This window comes from Erinaceus europaeus, chromosome 10, assembly GCF_950295315.1.
Source record: "Erinaceus europaeus chromosome 10, mEriEur2.1, whole genome shotgun sequence".
Classification (NCBI taxonomy): domain Eukaryota; kingdom Metazoa; phylum Chordata; class Mammalia; order Eulipotyphla; family Erinaceidae; genus Erinaceus; species Erinaceus europaeus.
The window spans coordinates 110,576,983-110,599,595 of NC_080171.1; the positions used below are offsets into that span (position 1 = coordinate 110,576,983).

General features: G+C 46.1%; 1 protein-coding gene across 2 annotated transcripts in view; it reads left to right on the forward strand.

Moving 5' to 3' along the window:
* Positions 1–21,671, forward strand: part of ROR2 (receptor tyrosine kinase like orphan receptor 2) — a 231,687-nt gene extending 210,016 nt beyond the window's left edge. Inside the window, exons 5-9 of one of the 2 annotated variants that reach the window (XR_009552137.1) lie at positions 7,771–7,898; positions 9,762–10,076; positions 12,990–13,201; positions 17,357–17,559; positions 19,085–19,221. Coding sequence is in view for 1 of the 2 variants with exons in the window: in XM_060200508.1 (XP_060056491.1) it covers positions 7,771–7,898; positions 9,762–10,076; positions 12,990–13,235; positions 17,357–17,559; positions 19,085–20,530 (2,338 nt within the window). In the remaining variant the exon portion in view is untranslated. Of the gene's footprint in view, positions 1–7,770; positions 7,899–9,761; positions 10,077–12,989; positions 13,236–17,356; positions 17,560–19,084 lie in introns of both variants that reach the window. The other variant, XM_060200508.1, reaches the window with a different exon arrangement.
* Positions 21,672–22,613: the final 942 nt, after the last annotated feature.

Sequence of the window (22,613 nt, forward strand, 5' to 3'; positions counted from 1 at the left end):
GAATAGGAGAGCTATCAGGGGTGGGGATGGGATACAGAGTTCTGGTGTTGGGAATTGTGTGAAGTTGTACCCCTCTTATCCTGTGGTTTAGTCAGTGTTTCCTTTTTATAAATAAAAAATTAAATAAAAATTTAAAAAAGAAGGTATCTGTCAGGGCCAGGTGGTGGTGCACCTGGTTCAGCGCATGTATTACAATGTGTAAGCACTCGGGTTCAAGCCCCTGGTCCCCACCTGCAGGGGCAAAGCTTTACGAGTTGTGAAGCAGGGCTGGAGCTGTCTCTCTGTCTCTCTCCCTCTCTATCACCCCCCTCCCTCTTGATTTCTGGCTTTCTCTATCCAATAAATAAAGATAAGAATAAATAAAAAGATTTTTAAAAAACTTAAAAAAAATTTATCTGTCTGCAAAGTAGGAATTTAATGGGCAAGCTGTTTTTCACTGAACTTCTCAACTTCCAAAACTAAAAAACAGGCACCTGTCATTTATGTCACAGTCTGTAGTATTTGTGACAGCATCCAGAGTTTACCAAAACATCCACCTTATTATTATACCATTTTAAAAGTGCTTTTAAAAATCTCTTAATTAGCTTATTATTGGATAGAGACAGAGAAATTGTGAGGAGCGAGATAGAAAAAGAAAGAGGAAAAACAATGCGGTGGCGCAGTGGGTTAAGCGCATGTGGCGCAAAGCGCAGGGACCGGCATAAGGATCCCGGTTCGAGCCCCCGGCTCCCCACCTGCAGGGGAGTCGCTTCACAGGCGGTGAAGCAGGTCTGCAGGTGTCTATCTTTCTCTCCCCTTCTCTGTCTTCCCCTCCTCTCTCCATTTCTCTCTGTCCTATCCAACAACTAATTGCGTCAACAAGGGCAATAATAATAGCCACAACAAAGCTACAACAAGGGCAACAAAAGGGGGGGAAAATGGCCTCCAGGAGCGGTGGATTCATGGTGCAGGCACCGAGCCCAGCAATAACCCTGGAGGAGGAAAAAAAAAAATCTCTTAATTTAAAAAAGTGTTTTTTAAAATCTCTTAATTTACTTATTATTTAAAAGTGTTTTTAAAAATCTCTTAATTTACTTATTATTGGATAGAGACAGAAATTGTGAGGATAGAGGTAGATAGAAAAAGAAAGAGACAGAGACACCTGCAGCCCTGCTTCACCATTTGTGAAACTTTCCTCCTGCAGGTGGAGTCCAGGGATTTGAACCCAGGTCCTTGCACACTGTAATGTGTGTGCTTATCCAGGTGTGCCAATGTTTGGCCCCTATTATACCATTATTAAGTGGTCTTGATACACGCTTTGTATTCTTCCATATAGATCTTGTTGGTTTGTAGTTTTGTTAGAATTGTATGGAATTTCTGTTTTCACATTGACTTCTTCGGGCACAGTGGTGATTGTGTTTGCTCTTCTTCAAAACACTAATATTGTTAAATGTTTAAGTGCCTGTTATTGAGTAACCTGCAGCTCTAGACTGAAATCCACAATCCAGGTGACATTTTGTTTCAATATACTGTTGCACTGACCTGGGTGCTTTGTGGCCTAAAGCATGAGCCCTTTGGCCATTATAATCATTCGGTGGACCAATCTCCACCCATGTTGGAATATTTTTTGGAAATTAGTCAACATGAAGACAGAAGAGTTACAAAGTCAGTGAACTTAAACAGAATCATCCACAGTCTTCAGTATATGTCACTAGTTTATCAGTTTGTAAGCTCTTTCCTTATTGGTCCCATGGAGGATCCTATACTTGCACTTGGAGGTAGGCACAGTGAGTGTAACATAACCGTGATTGGCCGTTGTGTGTGTGTGTGTGGGGGAGGGATCAATATAGGGGCATCCTGTCCATGAATGTGAACTACTTGAATAAGTTTGGATGACTCCCTCGCTCCCAGTTCATCAGGCTCTAGGTGCAGCCCTTACACGTCTGCACATGTGGATTCCGGCAGCACTGTGCATGTCAGCGGCATGTGTGTTTTGTGGAGGGTGGTGGTGAAAATCCTCAGAGACTAAGGAGTTTATTGCCATTAGAACTTTTACTTCCATCCATTTTAAGAGGGAAGGGAGGAGATTGTGTGTATGGAGAACAAACTTTTAAGACAAAGCTGTGTTTTCACAGAGGCAGGTTCAAAGGCAGGGGTTATTATAATAGTTTACTCAGGTAGTAGCTGGTAATGCCAGGGGATTAATGTGGGGCTATGTATTTCATATTTATTAGGGGTTTCTTTTTTCTTCCCCTGCTCTTTTAAGTAAAGTCATTTTATTTTTATGATTTCAGGTCCACACATTTGCTCTGCATTCTGAGACAGAGTGGTGGCAGGGCAGGGTAGGGTTTCAGGGTGGGTGGCACACTGATAAGATGGGTGTATGTACTGAGGTGAGACATTGGAGGTGTCCATGAAGCCTGAGTGGTAGGGTGAGATAATCTCAAAGACCACAAGTGTGTGTGTGCATGTAGCATGCTTCTACAATAACGACTTAAAGGAATGCAGGTAATTCTTTTGGACAATTAAAAGTTATGTTAATTACTGGTCTTGGGAAATCACTTTCCTTGTGGCCATGTCTTCAACCCTCTTAATTTTCTTAGCAAACTGCAGGTACATGCCAAGACTTCAGCCATTCCTCATGCTTGTGCTCAGGACGCTCATTTCTAAGTCTGACTTTTCTCCCTGTCTCCAGCTACCAAACCAAATCCAAGCACATAATCAGGTTCTCCTGGAAGTGACTCAGAGACACCTCACACTTGGCAGGTCTAAACAGGCTCACCGTCTTCTACCTTAACTCCTTCTACTGCTGTTTTCTGGAACTTGTCAGAAGTCTAGTCTAGACTTTACCCTTATTAGAGGAAAATAGCGCTATTAACTAGGTCTGAAACTGTTAACTAACGGGTAATTAAAAATGACTATAAGAGAAAACATTCTGCCATACTTTTAACAAGCTACTGAGCTAGAACAAACCACCGGTCTAATCAAATTGAAGGAGAGAAAGCAACTTAATTTTATTTCTCTATGATCACTTGTTATAATAGCTTCTCTTTTCTGGAAAATATAACTCTCTTGTATTGGTAATGCATATTCTCTCTTTTATTTAATTGATTTTTCTAGATCTTGGCAATTTAAAATATATTTTAAGAACTTTTAGCTTTATTGAGTTTTCTTTTGTTTTCTTTTTATTTATATATAGAGAGGAGGGGTAGACAGAAAGGGGAAGAAAGATAGACACCTGTTGACCTGCTTCACCGCTTGAGAAGCGACCCCCCTGCAGGTGGGGAACTGGGGGCTTGAACCTGGATCCTTATGCTGGTCCTTGTACTTTGCTCTAAGTGCACTTAACCCGGTGCACTACCACCCAGCCCCAGCTTTATTGATTTTTCTTTTTTTTTTAACTTTTTTTTTTATTATCTTTATTTATTGGATAGAGACAGTCAGAAATCGAGAGGGTAGGGCAGATAGAGAGGGAGAGAGACAGAGAGACACCTGCAGCCCTGCTTCACCACTTGCAAAGCTTTCCATCTGCTGGTGGGGACCGGGGGCTTGAACCCAGGTCCTTGTGCACTGCAACATGTGCGCTCAACGAGGTGCGCCACCACCCGGCCCCTATTGATTTTTCTATAGCTTGTTTTCTGTTTCATTGATTTCTATTTTGTTATTAGTATCTTATTCTAATTACTTCATGCTTAATTGGATATCCCGTTTCTAGTTTTCTTTAGGGATAAAACCTTATCTAGTTTAACCACCTAAAGTTATAAATCTCAATTTCTACTTTCACTGCTCACACAGATGTTTTGTAAGTTGTATTCCACAAGTGTTTTGTTATTTTGTGTTGTATTTTAAATATCATTTGATTTTGCTTTTTTAATTAAAAAAACATTACTTATAAATGTGTTATTTAATTTCCAAGTTAGGATGGGGTATCTATATGATCATCTTCTAGTTTAATTATATATGCTCAGATATCTAAGGATTTAATTATTTTCAATTTATTAGTTATCTTGTGGTAATATATGCTTTGTCTGGGTGGACATGCCACCTTCATTGAAAGAATGTTCTTGCTGTCTTATTGGGTGTATTCTACAAGCAGAAATGTTCTTCAGGTGAAGAAGTCTTTACATTTTCCAGCATATTCCTGCCCACCCTCTCTCTCATCCTTGGGGCTTCGCTGCTCCAGGCTGATTTATTTTTTATTCTAGAAAGATATATATAAAGACTACAGTACTGAAACATCCCTCAGTGTGATGAAGGCCAGGCTCAAACCATGGTCATGTGAATGGCAAAAGCCTTATTATCCAAGTGAGCTATTTTGCTGGTCTTCCACTGTTGTTTCTTTTTTTTTTTATTTTAATTTAATTTTATTTGTTTTCCCTTTTGTTGCCCTTGTTGTTTAACATTGTTGTGGTTATTTTTGTCATTGTTGTTGGATATGACAGAGAGAAATGGAGAGACGAGGGGAAGACAGAAAGGGGGAGAGAAAGACAGACACCTGCAGACCTGCTTCACCACATGTGTAGCAACTCCCCTGCAGGTGGGGAGCCAGGGACTCGAACTGGGATCCTTATACTGGTCCTTGCTCTTTGCCCCACCTGCGCTTAACCCGCTGCGCCACCGCCTGAGTCCCCCACTGTTGCTTCTTTACTCACTGCCTTTTCTGGTTCTTTAATTGCTGAGAAAACAGCAGTCACACATCCAACTATAACTGTAGATTTTTCTGGGTTATGGGCCCAGCACACTTCCACTGCACCACTCTGCTAGAGAATTTTCTGTTTGATTCTCAGATTCTTTTCAGTTCTTGGTCCTATATTTGTGGTTATGATAGCAGGTCTACTCATGCTTGTCCCTTTGTGCTTTATAGAACAACTCCTTTGAAAGGTGTTGCAGTTGAGTATGAACTTCTGAGCTCATTTTTCGAGTTCACTTTCTCTGTTAGTGCATTGAAACTGTTATTCCCTCATCTCCTGTTTTGCACTATTCCTCAGAAGGGAGTGGTCCAGCTATTATGTGCCATGTCGCCCCTTTGCTATTTATCCAGGTTCCTCAAAAAGTTCACTGTTTTGAATGGTCATAGTTCCTTTTGTGTTTATCCTGATTGCTTCTCACTGATAGTCCTTGATCGAGTGCACATCTAAGTTTGAATAAAATTTAGTTATTAAGATGCTGTATTTTGAGGGCAATAATGCTTAAAAAATGTGCATGATTACTACAGATATACTCAAACTACACTGTATATATTTTCTATTCTCTATTCTCAGGGGGCAGAAGTCATGAAGACTTCTGACAGAAGGATGACTGTTTATGTGAACACTTATATACCCACATGCAGACTTTATGATCCATATCCACATTCCGTTAAATGTTTCCTGTTTCCATCCCCCTTAAAGATTTTCTTAAGTTCAGGGGGTTGGGCAGTGGAGCACATGGTGTGAAGCACAGGGATCCCCATGGGGATCCTGGTTCTAGCCCCCAGCTCCCCACCTGCAGGGAAGTCGCTTCACAGGTGGTGAAGCAGGTCTGCAGGTGTCTATCTTTCTCTCCCCCTCTCTGTCTTCACCTCCTTTCGAGATTTCTCTCTGTCCTATCCAACAATAACAACAGCAATAAGAACAACAGTAATAACAGATAAACAGCAAAGGCAACAAAGGGGAAAAATAGTCTCCAGAAGCAGTGGATTCATAGTGCAGGCACTGAGTCCCAGTGATAACCCTGGTGGCAAAAAACAAAAAAAGATTTTAAGTTCATATTTATATAACAATTTTAGACTCTCAGAAAAAGTTGAGCACCAAGTACAGCATTGCCATGTACCATGTTCACCTTCCTCAGTCTACATGTTATTTCCCCAAGTAGTAACATCCTACGCTAACGTGGTTCATGGTTATAATTGATGAACCAGTATTGATGTAGATTATTAACTAAAACAGGGCCGGGTGGTGGTGCACCTGGTTGAGCGTACAAGGCACAAGGATCCAGGCTCAAGCACCCCCCTCCCCCCCACCAAGTGGAAAGCTTTGTGAGAGGTGAAGCAGAGCTGCAGGTGTCTCTCTGTCTCTTTCTCTGTCTTCCCCTTCTTCTCAATTTCTGGCTGTCTCCAAATCAACAAATAAATAAATATAATAAAACATAGGTTAACTGTAGACTATATTATGCATTGGAGTTCACTCTTGGTCTTGCAAATTCTTTGAATTTTTTTTAAAAAAAAATTATTATCTTTATTTATTAGAGACAGCCAGAAATCAAGAGGGAAGGGAGAGAGATTGAGAGACGCCTGCAACCCTGCTTCACCACTTGTGAAACTTTCCCCATGCAAGTGGGGACTGGGGGCTCAAACCTGAGTCCTTGTGCACTGTAGCCTGTGCACTTAACCAATATTCTTTGAGTTAGAGGATATTTACAATGTCAGTTATCCATCATGGTATTATCATCCAGAATACTTTAACCACCTTGAGCAGTCTCTGTGCTTTATCTGTTTATGTCACTCCAACCCCTGGAAACCAGTGATCTTTTTTAGTTTTTCCATACTTTCACCTCTTCAGAATATTAAGTTATTGAAATCACAGAAAGCACTATGTTTAAATTTAGCTTATTGCACTCAGTAATATACATCCTTCCTGTCTTCTTATAACATGTTTGATTTTCCAATAAATAATATTCTGTTGTCTGGATGTCTTGAGGTTTATTTATATTCACTTATTGAAGGAGACTTTGCATAAACAATTATAAGTGAAACTGCTGTCAGTGTTAGTGTTCAAGTCTTTATTTTTATTTATTCCCTTTTGCTGCCCTTGTTGGTTTATTGTTGTAATTATTATTGTTGTTGATATTGATGTCGTTGTTGTTGGATGGGGCAGAGAGAAATGGAGAGAGGAGGGGAAGACAGAGAGGAGGAGAGAAAGATAGACACCTGCAGACCTGCTTCACCGCCTGTGAAGCGACTCCCCTGCAGGTGGAGAGCCGGGGGCTGGAACTGGGATCCTTCTGCTGGTCCTTGAGCTTTGTGCCACCTGCGCTTAACTTGCTGCGCTACTGCTTGACTCCCATGCAAGTCTTTTTTAAACAGATGTGTAGATTTAGCATATTTTAATTCCTTATTTTTAAACCTTTTACTGTCTTTTACCCATTTCTTCTAGCTTTCCCCACCCCTACCTCTGGAAAACACTAATCTGTTCTTTGTATCTGTGTGCTTGTGTGGTTTGGTCCCACATATGAGAGCTCATGTAGTATTTGTCTTTCTTTGTCTTAACTTTACTTAACATAATGTCCTTCAGGTTCATTGTTGGCTTCTCTTGAGAATAATCAACCTCAAGGTCCATCTAGATTGTTATAAATGGCAGGTTGTTATCTCTTTATGACTAATAATATTACATGGCATAGATGCCACAATTTCTTAATTCATTCATCTACCAAGGGACAAGGTTATTCCCATCGTATGGACATAAGCTTTAAATTAATTTGGGTGGGAGCCTGCTGGTGGCACACCGGGTTAAGTGCACAGAGTACAAAGTGCAAGGACCTTGGTTTGAGCCAGGATCCCTACTTGCAGGGCTGGGGGTGGGGTCACTTCACAGGTGGTGAAGCAGGTCTACAGTTGTCTACAGGTGTCTCCCTCTCTATCTTCCCCTCCCTCTCAATTTCTCTGTCCTAGCCAATGGGGGGGGGGGGGACAACCTAAATTAATTTGAGTTAATATTAGGTAAGACAATTGGTGGATGATATGCTGCCAGAGTTAAAAAGAAAAAATTATTAGAGGTATTTGACAGCACTCTTACAGCCTGTGTTTTTCCCCAGAGATGACTACCATGAGGACGGATTCTGCCAGCCTTACCGGGGCATTGCCTGTGCTCGCTTTATTGGGAACCGGACCATATATGTGGACTCCCTTCAGATGCAAGGGGAGATTGAGAACCGAATCACAGGTAGGGGCCACTGGCATTTGTCATGAAGCTTAAAGCATGTATCCCAGATACCTGTTGACTACAGACTGTCATCACTTGTGGGCTCTGTCACTTGACACTTCAGGCAGTGAGTCACCTGTTTTACAAGTCTTGCTATAGGAAGACATATATATATATATATATTTTCCTTTTTTAGAAGCAGTTGAAATTGCTTCTAGAATCCTTGATTCTAGGACCAAACTTTCAGAAATAAACCTTCGAGTGATACACTTGGAGGGAACAAAGAAGCCCTAAAAATGGTCAGGCATGCCATCTCATGGGTTGATTACCCTCCTAGAAAAACTCAGGATTTGATTTTTATTTGACGGTTCATCCCTCTCTGGGAGTTAAAGGCCAACATCATTGACAGCCCTGCTGCTAGATGCAAACACTGTCTTAATAGCATTGAACCAGTTTCAGACCTGATTCTCCCAAGAAATGCTGTACAGTAACCACTTATCCTCTGTGCTCTGTGCTCGTGTTGGTCAACAGTGCAAGAGCACCAAGGCAAAACGGGAATTAGCACACTGAGGAGACCTCGGTGTGAACACAGCCTGTTAGAGATCCTCTCCGACCTTTCTCCTTAATATGCTGTATTTTATAGGCTCTGCCTTATCTCCCAGTGACTCAGTGTGCAATCTCAACAAATCATTTGGTAGATAATGAAGCAGGCCCAGAAAAGTCTAACAATTCTTATATAGTCTCTTACATAGACACAAGGGAGCCCTGGGCAATCTAATTCAGCACCTGCACTACTGCGGCCTGGCTTTAATGGGTGTCAGCAGTGCCACCTGCTGGCCATACTACAAATTAGGGTGGTGCTGAGGTCATAGTATAGAGACTAAAATCCAGCGTCTCCAAAGTTATCTCCCTGTCAGAGGACATAACCTCCGTGGGATATTAGGCAAATTGATCGTGATCAGATTTCTGTTTGTAGACTTTGCAGTGCTCACAGGGCTGAGTGGCAGGCTTCGTCGAGACCCTGCAGGAGTGATCTGTGTGTACATCCTTTTGTCTGCAGCTCCCACTACTCTTCTCACTGAGAAGCCAGTTTCTTTAACTCTTGGGACTCATTCCCAGAATGCTCCATCTTGTGCTATCTAGCCCCTAAAAAGCAAACCAGCCAACTGTGGCTTCTTCAGATGCTTCCTCCTGGACTTGTTTCTCTGTTTCCCTTTATCACAAAACTCTCCCCTGGATGAAATCTACTTCTCTCCCCCTTCTCTTATGGGCCACACGAAAGTCACCCAGACCATTATTCTATCTTCTCCCGTGCACTGCAGGAGTCCCGGTTCACAGTGGGTCCTTAGGAAGTGACTCTAGATCTGAAATCACAATCCTCCTAGCCTGGAAGAAGTATTTCATGGGATAACAGCTTGGGTCTACTTTTCTTTTCTTTCTTTCTTTCTTTTTTTTTTTTTTTTCTTATTCTGCTTTTTGATGGCGGTAAATGAAGCCCTAGAGCATAGGGCTGTGCCTGGTGCAAATCTATTGGAAAAGTGTCTGGTGCAAAAGGAGACCATGGGATGGTAGAATTAGGGAGTAGAAGTCGGAATTCTGCATTACCAGGTTGGTTTGGGTGTCTCTAGAATTGGGGGCTTGGCACAGAGATGGGGACCAAAGATACACGTGAAATTGGGAGCGGGGTGAGTTGGGGGTCAGAGTCATCCAACTGGGTGGAGAAGTGGGAGTAGAAGATAAGAAGGATGCTTGGGATAGGGGATGAGGTCGGAGAAGGGGGTCAGGCTATTCTGGTGACCTGTGAACTCAAAAACAAGAGTACAAAAGGGGCATGCGTGGTGGGTGGGGCCCACCACTCACCGTGGCTGGCTGTCTCTCTAATAGCTGCTTTCACGATGATTGGCACCTCCACGCACCTGTCAGACCAGTGCTCGCAATTCGCCATCCCGTCCTTCTGCCACTTCGTGTTCCCGCTGTGCGACGCACGGTCCCGGGTGCCCAAACCCCGCGAGCTGTGCCGGGATGAGTGCGAGGTGCTGGAGAGCGACCTGTGCCGCCAGGAGTATACCATCGCGCGCTCCAACCCGCTCATCCTCATGAGCCTGCAGCTGCCCAAGTGCGAGGCGCTGCCCATGCCTGAGAGCCCCGACGCCGCCAACTGTATGCGCATCGGCATCCCGGCTGAGAGACTGGGTCGCTGTGAGTCCCTGCGGGGCTGCGGTTGGGGTTTGAGGGACGGGGCGGTGGAGGTGCCGGGCATAGAAGGGCCATGTCATTGGCAGCCCCGTGAGTGATCCCGGTGCCCTGTTGCTGTGCGTTGAGAAGGCTCTTTGGAGCCTTGAAAGAATAAGGTCTGTTTCCACACCTGCTTTAAAAGGTGTTTTTTTTTTGTTTGCTTTGTTTTTAATTTATTTATTCCTTATTGCATAGAGACAGAGAAAAATGGAGAGGGGAGGAGAAGATAGAGGAGAGAGACAGAGAGACATCAGCAGCCCTGCTTTACCACTTGTGAAGCTTTTCCCCCTGCAGGTGAGGACCAGGGGCTTGAACCCAGGTCCTTGCGTACTATAGTGTGTGTGCTCAACCGGGTGCACCACCACCTGTCCCCCTGCGCCTGCTTTGTAATGGCACAGCCATTACAGTGATGACTGCCGGTCATCATGGTAGATGCCAATATAGGAGTTCACCTGCCTGTATAGGAATACTGGGTCGGTCGAAGTGTTGGGTGTCAGGAAAGCACTTTTTTTTTTTTTTTACTATTTTAAAATTTTTTGTTAGTGATTCAGTATTGATTGACAAAATTACATGTCAACAGGGGTATAAATTCCATATCATTCCCATCACCAGAAACCTGAATCCCCAGCCCCTCCATTGCAAGCCACAGCAGTTCTGCTAAGGTTGCAGACATAACTATCATCTCTACAACTATCTGTCGACATTTGCACACAGTTGCCCCCCTTTTCTTTCAGGTCCCGTCCTCTCTTCCCCTCTAAGCCACACATAACCCTAGTACTACCTCCAGGTGTCCCTCCCCTTTCTCCTCCCCTCTCTCTGGGGCCTGATGGAGCTGGAGTTCAGAGCACTCTTTTTTAAAAAAAATATTTATTTATTCCCTTTTGTTGCCCTTGTTGTAGATATTGTTGTTATTGATGTTGTTGTTGTTGTTGTTGGATAGGACAGAGAGAAATGGAGAAAGGAGGGGAAGACAGAGAGGGGGAGAGAAAGACAGACACCTGCATACCTGCTTCACTGATTGTGAATCAACTCCCCTGCAGGTGGGGAGCCGGGGACTGGAACTGGGATCCTTCCACCGGTCCTTGGCTTTGCACCACGTGCGCTTAACCGCTGAGCTACTGCCCAGTTCCCCAGAGCCTTCTTATTCTCTTCCTCCTGTCACTTCTCCCCCACTGGGAGTATGGACCCAGGATTATTATGGGGTGCAGAAGGTGGGAGTTCTGGTTTCTATAATTGCTTCTCTGTTAGACCTGGGCATTGGCAGGTTGATCCATACCCCCAGCCTGTTTCTATCTTTTCCTAGTGGGGTAGAGAGGAATCACTTTTTTTCTGAGCTCATACAGAGTGTACCAACTTGTTAAAAGAATAAAATAAAACAATTCTCCAGCTTCCTTCCAGCAGCTGGCCTTAGTACCTATAGTTTTGTGAATCCTGCATCCAGAACCCTGACTATTGTAGTGAGAATCATAGGCCAGGCAGTTGTGTCAACATCTCCCATTAAAGCCATCAGCCCTCATCATTGGCTAGATCAGGGCAGTGACCGTACCAGGGAGGAGGCTGCCACCCTCCAAGGCTCTGGGATTCCTTCACATTTACGTTTTTGGCTAGGCTGGGGTTTCAGAGAGTGCTGCAGAGTGGGTCCACATAGGGTTCTTGAACAATGACTGTAGTATTCACTCCATGTGATATCAGGCAAACTGATTACCCATTTCTTTCTACAGATCCTGCACCACTTAAGAGCAGCATGATAGGTTCTGCTTCCATATATATATATATTCCCTTTTGTTGCCCTTGTTTTTTATTGTTGTTGTAGTTATTATTGATGTTGTCATTGTTAGATAGGACACAAAGAAATGGAGAGAGGAGGGGAAGGCAGAGAGGAAGAGAGAAAGACAGACATCTGCAGGCCTGCTTCACTCTTGTAAAGCGACTCCCCTGCAGGTGGGGAGCCGGGGACTCAAACTGGGAAGGTTCTGATTTCTTTACTGTGCAAACTTCATTGAATGTAATTGCAGTCCTAGCTGGCACAGCCAGTTACAACAAGACAATACACATGCTGATGATGTGGCATTTAGCCTGCTGCTCCACCATCCTCTCTGCAGATTGACTGGAATGTTCCATTTGTGACATATGACTGTGCTACTGCTAAGCCAAGGAGTTGGAATACCGATGAAATGAGTTAGTGTTTAAAAAGGTGTTTTTTAAGTGTTCTGTGTGATGAGTCCCTTTTTCAGCCAGTGCCTGCCATCCTACCACCTCCAAATCCTGCTCAGAAAGAGCTCTAGGTTCTCTTTCTGTAGGGGGTGTGTGTCACGGGTGGTGAGCGGCTGCCCATGGCTCTGCTTATACCTAGAGTAGCCTAACCTCCTTACTGGGTAGCCAAGAGGCCACCCAGGCTGTGGGGCATGCTTGGATGTTCACACCTGCCACCTTCTTTGGGGACAGATAAACTTTAAATTGGGTTTGAAGTCCTCCTTCTGGAATTGTAGTCTTGCCTAAGGGTTCCAAAGGTGATTTCAGGGTCCCAGTGTGACTTCTGCCATCCCCCAACCCCTCCACATATGTCCCGGATGTGCCCTGAGTTTCATTTGGAGACTTGGAATTTTATTAAGTAGAAACGAATGCTGCTTATCTTGGAAGTTATGTAAACCCTTTGGTCCTTCTGGAAATCTCAGCTTAGGTCTGTGAAGACAGAATGGTTTTGTTATTCGTTTCTGGAATAATTGAAGAAGGGGAGGGGGAGGGTCTCACTTCGGCAAGGTCCTGAGCACCAGTTTCCACTGCCATCAACCTCAGGTGAGATAGAGGCCCATGCTTCTTGATTTTGAAGCCTCCTAACTCTTCCCCCCCCTCAAACCTCCCATCTGTCTCTCTCAGACCATCAGTGCTACAACGGCTCAGGCACAGATTACAGAGGGACAGCAAGCACCACCAAGTCGGGCCATCAGTGCCAACCATGGGCCCTGCAGCACCCGCACAGCCACCACCTGAGCAGCACGGAATTCCCTGAGCTGGGAGGGGGGCACGCCTACTGCCGGAACCCTGGAGGGCAGATGGAAGGGCCCTGGTGCTTCACGCAGAATAAAAACGTACGCATGGAACTGTGTGACCTTCCCTCTTGTAGTATGTATTCTCTCTCTCTGTTTTATTTTAAAAGTGTTGACTGTTGAGTGCACTTTGTGATGATGACGTGAGACCTGGAACCCACTGGCCTGGGCCCCTCCCCTGTTAAAGTATCATGATCATTTATCTTCATTAAAACTGTGTTGGTTAGAAAACTAGTAGCTGGGGGGTCAGGAGGTAGCGCAGCAGGTTAAGTGCACACAGCGCAAAGCGCAAGGATCGGTGCAAAGATGTTGGTTCGAGCCCTCAGCTCCCCATCTGCAGGGGAGTCGCTTCACAGGTGGTGAAGCAGGTCTGCAGGTGTCTATCTTTTATCTCCCTTCTCTGTCTTCCCCTCCTCTCTCCATTTCTCTCTGTCCTAGCCAACAATGACAATGGAAAAAAAGATGGCCACAGGAGCAGGGGATTCATGGTGCAGGTACTGAGCCCCAGTGATAACCCTGGAGGCAAAAGGAGAAAAGAAAAGAAAAGAAAAGAAAAGAAAAGAAAAGAAAAGAAAAGAAAAGAAAAGAAAAGGAAAGGAAAGAAAAGAAAAGAAAAGAAAAGAAAAGAAAAGAAAAGAAAAGAAAAGAAAAGAAAAGAAAAGAGAAAAGAAAAGAAAAGAGAAAAGAAAACCAGTAGCTGGTCATTCCAGGATATTTGAAAGTGTGGAAAACTCTGGGTTGAGTATTGGTGCATCTGGTTGAGGCACGCATGTGAGTGAAGACCTGGGTTCAAGCCCCTGTTCCCCACCTTCAGGAAGGAAGCTTCCTAAGCTGTGGAGCAATGCTACGGGCACCTCTCCTTCTGTCTGCCTCTCTCTTCTATCTTTCTCTGTCTCTCAGTGAGTATAAAATAAACAGGGAGAAGATCATCACAGGGAATGGTGGCGTTGTTGTGCAAGCACAGAGCCTCAGCAGTAATCCTGGTGGGAGGGGAAAATGATACATATATGAAAGTCTGAAGAATGATGTGCAGATAAGCTTCATTCCACTATCCAATGGATACTGTGTACATTTGTTTTCACTTTAGGCTTCTCTTCCCACGTCTGGTCCTGAGATCTTTCAGGAAGCCATCTTGTTTTTCTGCTAGCCTGCTCACTTCATATTTCCCAATATTATCAGCAGCGCTCCGCATTGTGATTACTGCCATCTCCTCCACTCAGTGTCGGTGACTGGGGACACCCATCTCCCTTCCTCTGGATGCACACTCTGCTTAACTCATACACATGGGCTCAGCAGAGTCAAGTGAAAAATAGGAATGAAATCTCTTCAATTAAGAATAGGGGCGGTAGCACAGCGGTTTAGTGCACGTGGCATTCAAAGCGCAAGGACTGACCTGAGGATCCTGGTTCAAGCCCCTGGCTCCCCACCTGCAGGGGAGTCACTTCACAGGCGGTGAAGCAGGTCTGCAGGTGTCTGTCTTTCTCTCCCCCTCTCTGTCTTCCCCTCCTCTCTCCATTTCTCTCTGTCCTATCCAACAATGACGATGTCAACAACAATAATAACTACAACAACAATAAACACAAGGGCAACAAAAAGGAAATAAATATTTTAAAAAAAAAAAATAGGTGGTCCGGGAGGTGGCATAGTAGCTAAGGAACTAGACTCTCAAGCATGAAGTCCTGAGTTCAGTCCCTGGCAGCACATGTACCAGAGTGGTGTCTGGTTCTTTCTCTCTCTCTTCCTATCTTTCTCATTAATAAATAAATAAAGTCTTTAAAAAATAAAAAATAAAAAAAGAATAGGGAGGTGCAGGAGTCGGGCGGTCGTGCAGCAGCGGGTTAAGCACAGGTGGCGCGAGGCACAAGGACCGGCGTAAGGACCCCAGTTGGAGCCCCTGGCTCCCCACCTTCAGGGGAGTCGCTTCACAGGTAGTAAAGCGGGTCTATAGGTGTCTGTCTTTCTCTCCCCCTCTCTGTCTTCCCCTCCTCTCTCCATTTTTCTCTGTCCTATCTAATAAAGATGACATTAGTAACAACAACAACAACAATAAATAAGGGCAACAAAAGGGAAAACAAATAAAGATGTAAAAAATGCTGGCCACATTTAAAAATAAAAATAGGGAGGTGCGTGTTGTTCATGTCTGCAAACTTTACAGACACTCAGCTCTGTATTTCAGTCAGTTATGTTTTTGTCAGATTCGGTCTGCCTGGATACTCAAGGCTCCGGTGCCTTGGGAATCTTATTTTAGGACCTAGAGGCAGAAAGAGGGTTGGTGGAAAATTCCTCTGAGATGATGAGAAAGATGAATGTGTGAAGCGAGGCCTTTGCCTGAGAGCCTCCCAGGGGCACAGAGTACGGATGGGCCTATAACCTGACATTGATGGGAGTGGAAACTGGTGCTCATGACTTCGCTGAAGTGTGAGTCCACATTCCCTTTAACTCCATAGTTCATGACTTTTTTTTTTTTTTTCTTTGACCAGAGCTACTGCTTAGCTGTGGCTTATGGTGGTACAGAGGGTTGAACCTGGGACTTCAGGGCCTCAGGCATGAGAGTCTCTTTGCATAACCATTATGCTATCTACCCCTGCCCAACTCCACAGTTCATGCACTACACAAGTCCTTTTTTAAAAATGCAATTTGATTGTGTGTGTGTGTGTGGGGGGGGAGTAATGGCTGACAGTACATTTGTTGACACATAGGTCAGATTACTCATCTTTCCACACTTAAGTGTCCGCAAAACATTCACTCCCAGCTCAGGCCCTTCTCCTCCATGTGCACCAGGACCCCAAGCCTCCCCACCCACCATCTGCAGCCCCCTGCCTTCCCTTCTCAAAGTCTTTTGTTTGGTACAATACACCACACCCAGCCTCAAGTTTTACATCATGGTTTCCCATGCTTCTTCAATTCCACCTGTGAGTGAGATAATCAACCTCTTTTTGGCTTATCTCTCACCCCCCTCTTTTTCTTTTTTTTTGCCTCCATGGTTATTGCTGGGGCTTGGTGCCTGCACTGCTCCTGGAGGCCATTTTCCCCATTTTGTTGCCCTTGTTGTTATTATCATTATTGTTGTTGTTGCTGTTGTTGTTGTTGGATAGGACAGAGAGAAATGGAGAGAGGAGGGGAAGACAGAGAGGGGGAGAGAATGGTAGACACCTGAAGACCTGCTTCACCGCTTGTGAAGTGACCCCCCCTGCAGGTGGGGAGCCAGGGCTCAAACTGGGATCCTTGCATTTCTTTTTATTTGATAGGATAAGGAGAAAATAAGAGAGGAGCAGGAGATAGAAAGAGAGAAAAAGAGACACCTGCACCACCACTTACCCCTTTCAGGTAGGAACCAGAGGCTGGTTCCTTATGCATGGCAACATGTGCCCAGCCGAGTGTACCAACACCAGGCCCCTGTACTGTTGCTGCCCAGGAACTCCTATGCTCCTTCTCTCCACGCTGTATCCGGTCAAACTCAACTGCGTCTCTTTTCATTCGGATGCATTTTTTTTTCTTTTTTAATAGGACAGAGAGAAATGGAGAGAGGAGGGGAAGACAGAGAGGAAGAGAGAAAGACAGACACCTACAGACCTGTTTCACCGCCTATGAAATGACTCCCCTGCAGGTGGGGAGCCAGGGAGCTCGAACCAGGATCCTTATGCTGGTCCCTGAGCTTTGCGCCACCTGCGTTTAATCCATTGTGCTAACGCCTGACTCCCCGGATGCATTTTTAATGGTCACACTGAAAGAAGGTTCAGTGTGCAACTATGGAAAATACTCAAATGTTGGGAAGAATTGAATCCTCAGGACTGAGAGAAAAAGCGTATTAGACATATTTCACCAAATCTGTAGAGTCAGACATGGGACACAGAACACATCATCAGAGGTGTCTGAGCATTAGGAAAGAATCGCCGTAGAGATTGTGACTAGTCAACTCCTTAGAGTTCATGGTCATGTTTTGTATTCTATTTACTTCCATGGTGGAAACTGTATCTGTCCCATACGCATAGAGCCAGATTTGCATTTGAGAGAACCACATCTCCCTTTTTAAATAAGGTCTAGTACACAATTATCCCCCCCTTTGTGCAACATAACAGATCTTCCAATTGTGTGTAAGCAATTGTAATGAGTGTGAGTGTAGACTGATTAAAAAAAAATTGTGAGTTGTAAAGGGGGATTTTATCAGATAACTTATGAAAGTCTTACTATTTGCAGGTCCTCAAGACAGTAGCAAGATGGGGATTCTGTACATCTTGGTTCCAAGCATCGCCATTCCCCTGGTCATTGCATGCCTTTTCTTCTTGGTCTGCATGTGCCGAAATAAGCAGAAGGCATCGGTGTCCACACCCCAGCGCCGGCAGCTGATGGCATCCCCCAGCCAGGACGTGGAGATGCCTCTCATTAATCAGCACAAGCAGGTCTCTGTGCCCATGTGTCTGTCTGTCTGCCACTTTTCCGGGCTTGCTCATGTGGGGACTGCTTAACTGGGACGCCAGAGCCTTCATGTGGACGTGCCATTTACTGAGTGGTTGATTCGATAGAAAAGAGAAACTGAAAAGGGAGACGGAGGGAGGGAGGGAGGGAGGGAAGACAGAAGAGACACCTGCAGCCCTGCTTCACCACTCATGACGTTTTCTTCCCCTGCAAGTGGGGACCAGGGCCTTGAGCCCATGTCTTTGTACGTAGTAACATGTGTGCTCTACAGGATGTGCCTCCACCCGACTTCTCCGTTTCTCCACCGCAAAGCCTTAGAATGTATGTGTCCTGCGAGATAGATGGTTGGCACGTTCATAGTCCTCCTGTAGTGACGGGCTTCACCCCTGTGGGTCTGGGCCTTGTGATGCTTCAGTTGTCCTCACAGGACACAAGACAGACAAGACACCAGTTATCCCCACTGTTTGAAGTGTCATGTGGCATCTTTTAGAGGCTGGGACCTAATTTCAGATCTGTTTGAGTAGGGACTGGTTTGACTTTATTTTTTAGGAGAGGATATAACAGTGGCCTTGCAGTGTGAATAGGAGATCAGCCTACCACGATAAGGCCTCCTGCCCTAAGACTTACTGGAATGGCAGACTGCACCACCAGCAGAAGTTGGAGGAACTCTGCCAAGGCCTACCCAGTTTATGCGAAAGAGATATTTTCATTAACTGCATTTTTGGGTGTGTGTGTGTGTGTGTGTGTGTGTGTGTGTGTGTGTGTGTGTGTATGGTGGGGGCAGGGGCAGGAGGGTCCTTTCCTTTCAGTTTCTGAACGAATACTTCAAGATGGCCCAGTGAAAATGGACTCATAGTAGTCATGGAGTGTTTAATCAGGAAGATGGCTGTCTGGTGAGGAAGACACAAGTCTGGGTTCTCACAAAAGAGTGTCTAATCAAGAGGAGACAAATCCATTTTAGAACATCTCTGCAGATGCTGGATAGGCTCTTAACAATGACTGTAGTTCTGGGAAGAATACCTCAGTGTTCTGAGAAACAAGACACAGGGCCTTGCTCAGATGAGTCAGTGGTATCTGGACCTGATTAGTTGATGGGCTCATCTCAGGGAATGGCAGGAGAGCTCACAGACAAGGGCACACAGATGCTCAGGGAGATAGATAGCTGGTACTTGACTGGGCTTGGGGATTCGTGTTTATGAATAGGTGAAGTCACACATAACCATGTAGGTGCATGCATTCACTCATTCTGCTGTGGTATCTTGGCTATATGTAGAGGATAGGTTATAATTTACCTTTTGGTGGGACCTATTGACCCTTTCTGGTAGTCTTGTGGCATCAGCAAGTGTAAGACCTGAGAACAGTGCGCAGGGCATGCTGGGTAAGTGGGTTCTCTGAAGATCCTGCCCATAGGACTACTCCCACTATCTCCACCCCCATTCCACCTAGCTGTCCTGCTTCTCCTGTTACAGCCATGGCAGAGAGATCTCACCAAGTTTTTCTTTTCCACAGGCTAAATTGAAGGAGATTAGCTTGTCTACTGTGAGGTTCATGGAGGAGCTGGGAGAGGATCGGTTTGGCAAAGTATACAAAGGCCACTTGTTCGGCCCAGGACCAGGGGAGCAGACCCAGGCCGTGGCCATCAAAACGCTCAAGGACAAAGCTGAGGGGCCGTTGCGGGAGGAGTTCCGGCATGAGGCCATGCTAAGGGCCCGGCTCCAGCACCCCAACATTGTCTGCCTGCTGGGCGTGGTGACCAAGGACCAGCCTCTCAGCATGATCTTCAGCTACTGCTCGCACGGGGACCTTCACGAGTTCTTGGTCATGCGCTCGCCGCACTCGGACGTGGGCAGCACAGACGATGACCGCACGGTGAAGTCTGCCCTGGAGCCCCCTGACTTCGTCCACGTAGTGGCACAGATAGCCTCGGGTATGGAGTACCTGTCCAGCCACCACGTCGTCCACAAGGACCTGGCTACCCGCAACATCCTGGTCTTCGACAAGTTGAACGTGAAGATCTCAGACCTGGGGCTATTCCGGGAAGTCTACTCGGCTGATTACTACAAGCTGATGGGGAGTGCACTGCTGCCTGTCCGCTGGATGTCCCCCGAGGCCATCATGTATGGCAAGTTCTCTGTGGACTCAGACATCTGGTCTTATGGTGTGGTCCTGTGGGAGGTCTTCAGCTATGGCCTGCAGCCCTACTGCGGGCACTCCAACCAGGACGTGGTGGAGATGGTCCGAAGCCGCCAGGTGTTGCCGTGCCCTGACGACTGTCCGGCCTGGGTGTACACCCTGATGATTGAGTGCTGGAATGAGTTCCCTAGCCGGCGGCCCCGCTTCAAGGACATCCACAGCCGGCTCCGGGCTTGGGGCAACCTGTCCACCTACAACAGCTCGGCGCAGACCTCTGGAGCCAGCAACACCACACAGACCAGCTCCCTGAGCACCAGCCCCGTGAGTAACGTGAGCAACGCCCGCTACGGGGCCCCCAAGCAGAAGGCCCAGCCCTTCCCACAGCCCCAGTTTATCCCCATGAAGGGTCAGATCAGACCCATGGTGCCCCCACCCCAGCTTTATATTCCCGTCAACGGGTACCAGCCGGTGCCAGCCTATGGGGCCTACCTGCCCAACTTCTATCCGGTCCAGATCCCCATGCAGATGGCCCCTCAGCAGGTGCCTGCCCAGATTGTCCCCAAGCCCGGCTCCCATCACAGTGGCAGCGGGTCCACCAGCACAGGCTATGTCACCACTGCACCCTCTAACACCTCAGTGGCGGACAGGGCGGCCCTTCTGTCGGAGGGCACTGAGGACACACAGAATGTCCCTGAAGAGGTGGCACAGAATCCTGTGCGAGAAGCAGAGGAGGAGGAGGACGGCTCCGTCCCCGAGACTGAGCTGCTGGGAGATAACGACACTCTGCAGATGGATGAGGCGGAGGTCCAGCTGGAAGCCTGAGGGGCTCTGTGCCAGGGTGCTCTGGGAGACCTCAGCCACCTTTGAGAAGCGAACCCACCTTTGAAAACGTACTGGTGACTGGGCTGCAGTCTCTCCTTAGACAAATCCTGCTCCTCTGTTGTCTTGTTGTGCACAGAGCTGCCACTGAGGCTCCTGTGTAGTTGGGGGATTATTTCGTTAGTCTCTGGGGTCTCACCAGTTAGGGGTAAGCTGGCACCTATAGATGGGACGGACACACATCCCAGGAGGTGGATTGATGGTCGACACTGTCTGTGCTCTGGAGGGAAATAAGTGACATCTTCCCTCCGTGTTTCCTACGGATCCAGTTTGACAAATCTTGGGCGGGGTGTGTGTGTGTGTGTGTGTGCGGGACGTAGTCCTGCAAATGGCAGGAAAGTGGAACCTCAGACTCTCCCGTGACTGTCCTGCTCGCTGAGGATAGAGGAGGCTGTTCTCTCTGTGCCTCCTGCCTACCCTCCCACTCGCCAGTGACATTCCTCTCTCAGCCACCAGAGATATGTGGGACCAGGACATCACTGCCTGCCCCTTTGCCAGGGTCTGAAATAAAATGGCTTTTTCAATGGAAGCTCCTGGATTCAAATGTGCCTTAGTAGAAACCGACATGATTTTGTACTTTTGTGAAGAAATTATCTTAATCACACTGCATGTGTCTTTTTTTTTTTTGCCTGCTTTTTTGGCATCAAGGGGAAGTGTTTCTTGGCTTTGGAATGTTACAAAGGAAGCAGTATTGTACACAGCACACTGTTGTTTTTGTTTTTGTCCCCCCCTTTTTTTTTTTGAAGAAACATGTACAGACCTTAAATGTAATTTATATGGTTTTTTTTTTTTTTGGTATGCCATTTTCATTGATGTATTTTTGATCTTAAAATAATGACTTGGTAATTTAAGTGTTTACATTCCCCACCCTGGGATGTCATCTGATTGTATTTTTGTTTGCTGGTGTTCATTCCCACACGTAAACAAGGTCCATTCATTTCAGAGGTCCTGTTGGAGAAAGGCCACGGAGCATTCTGCCTCCTGCACCCCACCTACCAGGATGCCTCTCACCTGCCATTCTCACAGTGTCAACTGTAATCCCCACACCTCGTGTATCCAATAAAGTGAAACAACATTCATTTGACTCTCTGCAGGTTTTGAAGAAATCCAGGGCTGAGGGAACTGGGTGAGGCGCCCCCCCCCCCCATGGAAAGTCTGGTTTCATCCCCAATAGCGAGTTTCTTTGACTGTAGATACACCGTGACGGGCTGGAGTTGGAGTTAAGTTCTGTTGCTTTAATTTATTAAGACCTTAAGGGTGACAGATTCCCTTCAGGTGCCATTGCAGATGGTCCAGAATTCCTGACATTTTATATATTTTATTGTTTATTTATTTGTTTGCTTGTTTTTGCCACTGAGCTTATGTCTGGGGTTTGTCATGCTTACTCCCTGCAGTAGCCATCTGTCCTTTCTTCCTTCCTTCCTTCCTTCCTTCCTTCCTTCCTTCCTTCCTTTCGATTGGACAGAGAGAAATTGAGAAGGAAGGGGGAATTAGAAAGAGGGAAAGAGAAAGAGAGACACTTGCAGTACTGTTTCACCACTTGTGAAGCTTCCCCTTACAAGTAGAGACTGGGGGCTCAAACCTGGGTCCTTGTGCACTTTGAGCAGCTGACACACCGCCCGGCCCTTCTGACATTTTAGACTTCGAGCCTGGCATTCTCCAGAGTCTTAGGGGTACAGGGCTTGCACTGAGGCCCCAAGGAGATGCTCAGTCATCATCTAGACTAGGGTCACCTGCAGAGTCAGGGTTACCTGACTGTTGGGGCTTCTGAGTTTCCATCTGGGTGAAGGGGACTAGCATTCATAATAACCTGGGTAAAGCATGGGCATTTTCTGCCAGCCAGCAGAAGTTCCTGTTGCTCCAGGCCTGATTCTTCCCTGTTCCTCTCACCCCACTCCTAACAAATACACACTTGACCTGAGAGGTAACCGTGGGACCCAGCATCAGCTAGAACTTGCAGGTTCTTTAACCTGCATTCAGATCTCTGAATGCAGGGCTGTTAGAAAGCTGTGAACCCTCTGTCCTT